The sequence below is a fragment of the Vicia villosa genome, linkage group LG1, assembly GCF_029867415.1.
Source record: "Vicia villosa cultivar HV-30 ecotype Madison, WI linkage group LG1, Vvil1.0, whole genome shotgun sequence".
Taxonomy (NCBI): domain Eukaryota; kingdom Viridiplantae; phylum Streptophyta; class Magnoliopsida; order Fabales; family Fabaceae; genus Vicia; species Vicia villosa.
The window spans coordinates 4,505,845-4,509,410 of record NC_081180.1 but is presented as its reverse complement, the minus strand read 5'-3'; the positions used below and the strand labels follow the sequence as shown (position 1 = coordinate 4,509,410).

Below are 3,566 nucleotides of genomic sequence, written 5' to 3'. Positions count from 1 at the left end.
CTGTTTTGAACCAGCCTCTAAACCATACACGATACTTTTGTGGGTATCGCTTTATTCCAAATCTTTGACCAAGGATTCCTTGAATCAACAGTGCCTTCAGCCGAAAGACTCTTGTAGACATCTTTCACATAATATTCTAGTGAGTCTTCCAGCCTTCCTAAATCCAAATAACACAAATCTCTCCACCAACTTGAACTACCACTTAACCCCGAATTCATATCATAACGGTTGTAATTAACTAACAGTGTAAAATTTCTTTACGCCGTCAGTGTATTCCAATTAATTTTTTTAAATACTTAATTTAAATAATTTTAAAACAAATGTTGATATTTAAAAAAGAGAAAAATGATGATGCACTTACACTGTCAACCAATCACAGCCATATATCAAATTACACTATTCTTTTATTTTAAATTTTTTTTAATAACATGACAGACTGCTTGTTTTCTATTGGATGAGAGTGTAAAACTATTTTATACTGTTAGTGCATATCCATTAAACCCATAAAAAAATTGTAATTAAATATTTAAAATAAGAATATAAATGATATTTAAACTAATCTTTTATTTTAAAAAATTTGTAATTTAAAAAAAAAAATCATTAAAATAAAGCTGAATAGGACTTTATTTAATCCCAGAATTGCATCTTATCCTTATAAAAACCAGAGCATTTGTGTATTAACGGTATCTTAGCCATCGCTCCAACGCCCTTGCCGGAGGAGTGAGAGACAGTGAAGGCCCGACCCTATTTATTTAAAATTTAAAAAATTGATATACTGCAAAGTATTAAAATGGCATTGAGTTAAGTTAAAATTGTTCCACTATCCTTCGTTCTCCAATCTTCAATCCTCGCTGCCAGTTCCATTGTTCTCTCTATCTCTCACTCTCTGTTCAGTAAGTTCATCTCTCTTCCCTATCTATTTCCTTATTTTAGGGTTTTCACTTTAGTATTAAAATTGTATGAAGTTCTCCTGTAATGCTAAAATTAATTCATATCCTATGATTATTTGCATCTCTTGCTGATTCCTTATGTCCTAATCCCGTTTTATATTATTCTAGAGTTTCTCAGCTCCTCACAGGATGCTTTGCGCCCTGGCTAATCTTCCACTATTCATTGGAAAAACATTTGCAGAAACTAAAATACCCACAAGTACGCGAAGCATTGTGGTAAGATCCTAAGGGCAATTGTTATCAATCCACAAACCATAATTTTCAAGAGAGATTTTTAGTCACAAATTATGTTTTCTTTAGGAAATAAGAGCGTGGCGATTATATCTAAATTTCTTTATACCAGGTATGTGCTGCAAAAGGTCCAAGACCGAGATATCCTCGCGTTTGGAAGACCAATAAAAAAATTGGAACCATTTCCAAGGCTGCTAAGCTTGTCCAGTCTGTAAGATCTGCCTTCCATTCGACGTATATTCATTTCTATCATTAACCTAGTAATCTAAGATTCTAATTTTTGTTTTACTACTGGACAGTTGTGGCGCTGGTTTACACATTTTATACTTCAGGCTGATTTGCATATCTTGAAAAATAGTATTTCTACTGTCTTGTACAGATTAAGGAACTTTCAAATGTTAAAGAGGAAGTTTATGGAGCTCTTGATACCTATGTCGCCTGGGAGCTAGAGTTTCCTTTAATTACAGTGAAAAAGGCTGTCAAGACTCTAGAATACGAGAAAGAATGGAAGCGGATAATACAGGTATATTTGGAAAAAAAACAATTACATCCTTATGATTTTTTATGTTCATTATTGTAGCACAGTTTGAGTAAACTCTTATTTTCTGCGATCTATCATTGCAACACGTGATTTATTTATTTTTTACTCGTCTCTTTTTTAAGTTTTATTGACCTAAACTTAGTTTGTTTTTTGAGTTTTATTTTAGTTATTACTATTTCCCTTATTCTTCCAGTGACTTCTATAGGTAACAAAATGGATGTTAAGCAAGGGTCAAGGAAAGACAATGGGAAGCTATTACACATTAATTAATGCTTTAGCAGAGGATGACCGACTTGATGAAGCGGAAGAGCTTTGGACAAAGCTATTAATGCAGTACACGGAAAGCTTGCCTCGTAGATTCTTTGATAAAATGATATCTATCTACAATAAAAGGGGCATGCATGACAAGATGTTTGAGGTATTTATTATGTAATAGATGATACCGTACTCTAACATTGTGTAATAGTTATCAACTTAAGATGCCTAGGAAACTACACATGAAGGGAATTCAGGCTCAATATTTACTTGATTTCTGCTTTAGGTATTTGCAGACATGGAGGAGCTTAGTGTAAAACCTAGTAGTTCTGTTGTTTCAATGGTTGGAGATGTCTTCAAGGAGCTCGGTATGATGGAGAAATACGAGAAGTTACATAAAAAATATCCACCATCTCAATGGGAATATAAATACATCAAAGGAAAGCGCGTAAGATTTAGGGTGCAAGGTCAATCTAATCAGGTTGACAAATACATAAGAAAACACGACAATGTTCAATCAGATTCAGACATAAGACAGGATGATAGTTCAGAAGAGACTTCAGAGGTAATAGATGATGAACAATTCGAACAGGATGCCGATGTAATATTCATTGAAACCAAACAAATTTCAGATGAGTCGTATCAGAGTATGGAACCAAGTCTAGATGTATCACGAGAGAAAGATGATATATTATGATTAGCACGTAAGTTTCTGTTGTCGATTATTATTAATCACAAGCAGGATATTGGTGTCCAGTTCCTTTTAAAAGATATAAGGTGAAGACACTCTTGGAGAACATGCTTCTGGTGGTGGCCATTTCATTTGAGGGTATCAGATCATTTACCGAGCAAGAAACGGGACTACATTAGATTCCTCCAATGGTGAATTGTTGAACTGAAAGTGTGTGCTTTAGCTTGAAAGTTTGCTCAATGCATAATATACTGGAGTTTGAGGGCTCTGATAAGCAAATAGTTTAGCTGGTTTGTGTTATATTGTTGGTCATATATTTGCATTGAATTGTATTCAAATGCTTAAACCATGATAATTAATAACTCCTAGATACAACAAGCAATTCTCCTTTTTGTAATTTTATGAATCTAGACTTGTGCACCAGTATATGAAGTAGCAGGACTCAATAGTCGTTGCTATGCTATTCTCTACCATCAGTCTACTTCAAGCTTCAAGCTATCTTCCCTTTGCAGGGTGGCATCTTCTTTTCTTTTTATTTTTTTTTTGGTTATTTCTCTAGTTTTTTTTTCTTTTACTCATTTGATTTTTCATATTTATTTTTCTCTATGTTTTTCTCTTACATTTTGACAACTATTCTTCTTTTTATTTATTTTTATTCCTTTTTTATAACGGTTAGAATCTCATTATTATATATTGAGATGTTGATAATACAAGCACTAATCTCTATATATAGAGTATTCTAACATAACAGGTCTTAGTAAAGATCTTGATACTGCACTTTGTTTTTTACTCTTCCACGTCCTAAGATTTGTACATAAGAAAATGCAATAATTTGTAGCTGATCTCATATCCACAATTGACCCTACATCGACATCATTAGTATAGGCTTCAAGACCCA

The 3,566-nt window shown here is 33.2% G+C and overlaps 1 protein-coding gene across 1 annotated transcript; it reads left to right on the top strand.

The window, feature by feature from the left end:
- Positions 1-661: 661 nt before the first annotated feature.
- On the top strand, positions 662-3,138 carry LOC131599948 (pentatricopeptide repeat-containing protein At4g21190-like). The gene is made up of 6 exons (XM_058872188.1): positions 662-893; positions 1,059-1,166; positions 1,294-1,392; positions 1,561-1,704; positions 1,928-2,140; positions 2,264-3,138. Exons 2-6 carry the CDS (start codon positions 1,080-1,082, stop codon positions 2,672-2,674), a joined length of 954 nt encoding a protein of 317 aa, XP_058728171.1. The 5' UTR covers positions 662-893; positions 1,059-1,079; the 3' UTR covers positions 2,675-3,138.
- Positions 3,139-3,566: the final 428 nt, after the last annotated feature.

What these genes read in the sequence shown, in the direction of transcription:
- LOC131599948 (XM_058872188.1), top strand. Translation starts at nt 1,080, where the DNA reads ATGCTTTGCGCCCTGGCTAATCTTCCACTATTCATTGGAAAAACATTT. An exon ending in AATGGAAGCGGATAATACAG is followed by an intron (nt 1,705 to 1,927) that starts GTATATTTGGAA and finishes TGACTTCTATAG; the next exon opens with GTAACAAAATGGATGTTAAG. An exon ending in TGCATGACAAGATGTTTGAG is followed by an intron (nt 2,141 to 2,263) that starts GTATTTATTATG and finishes TTTCTGCTTTAG; the next exon opens with GTATTTGCAGACATGGAGGA.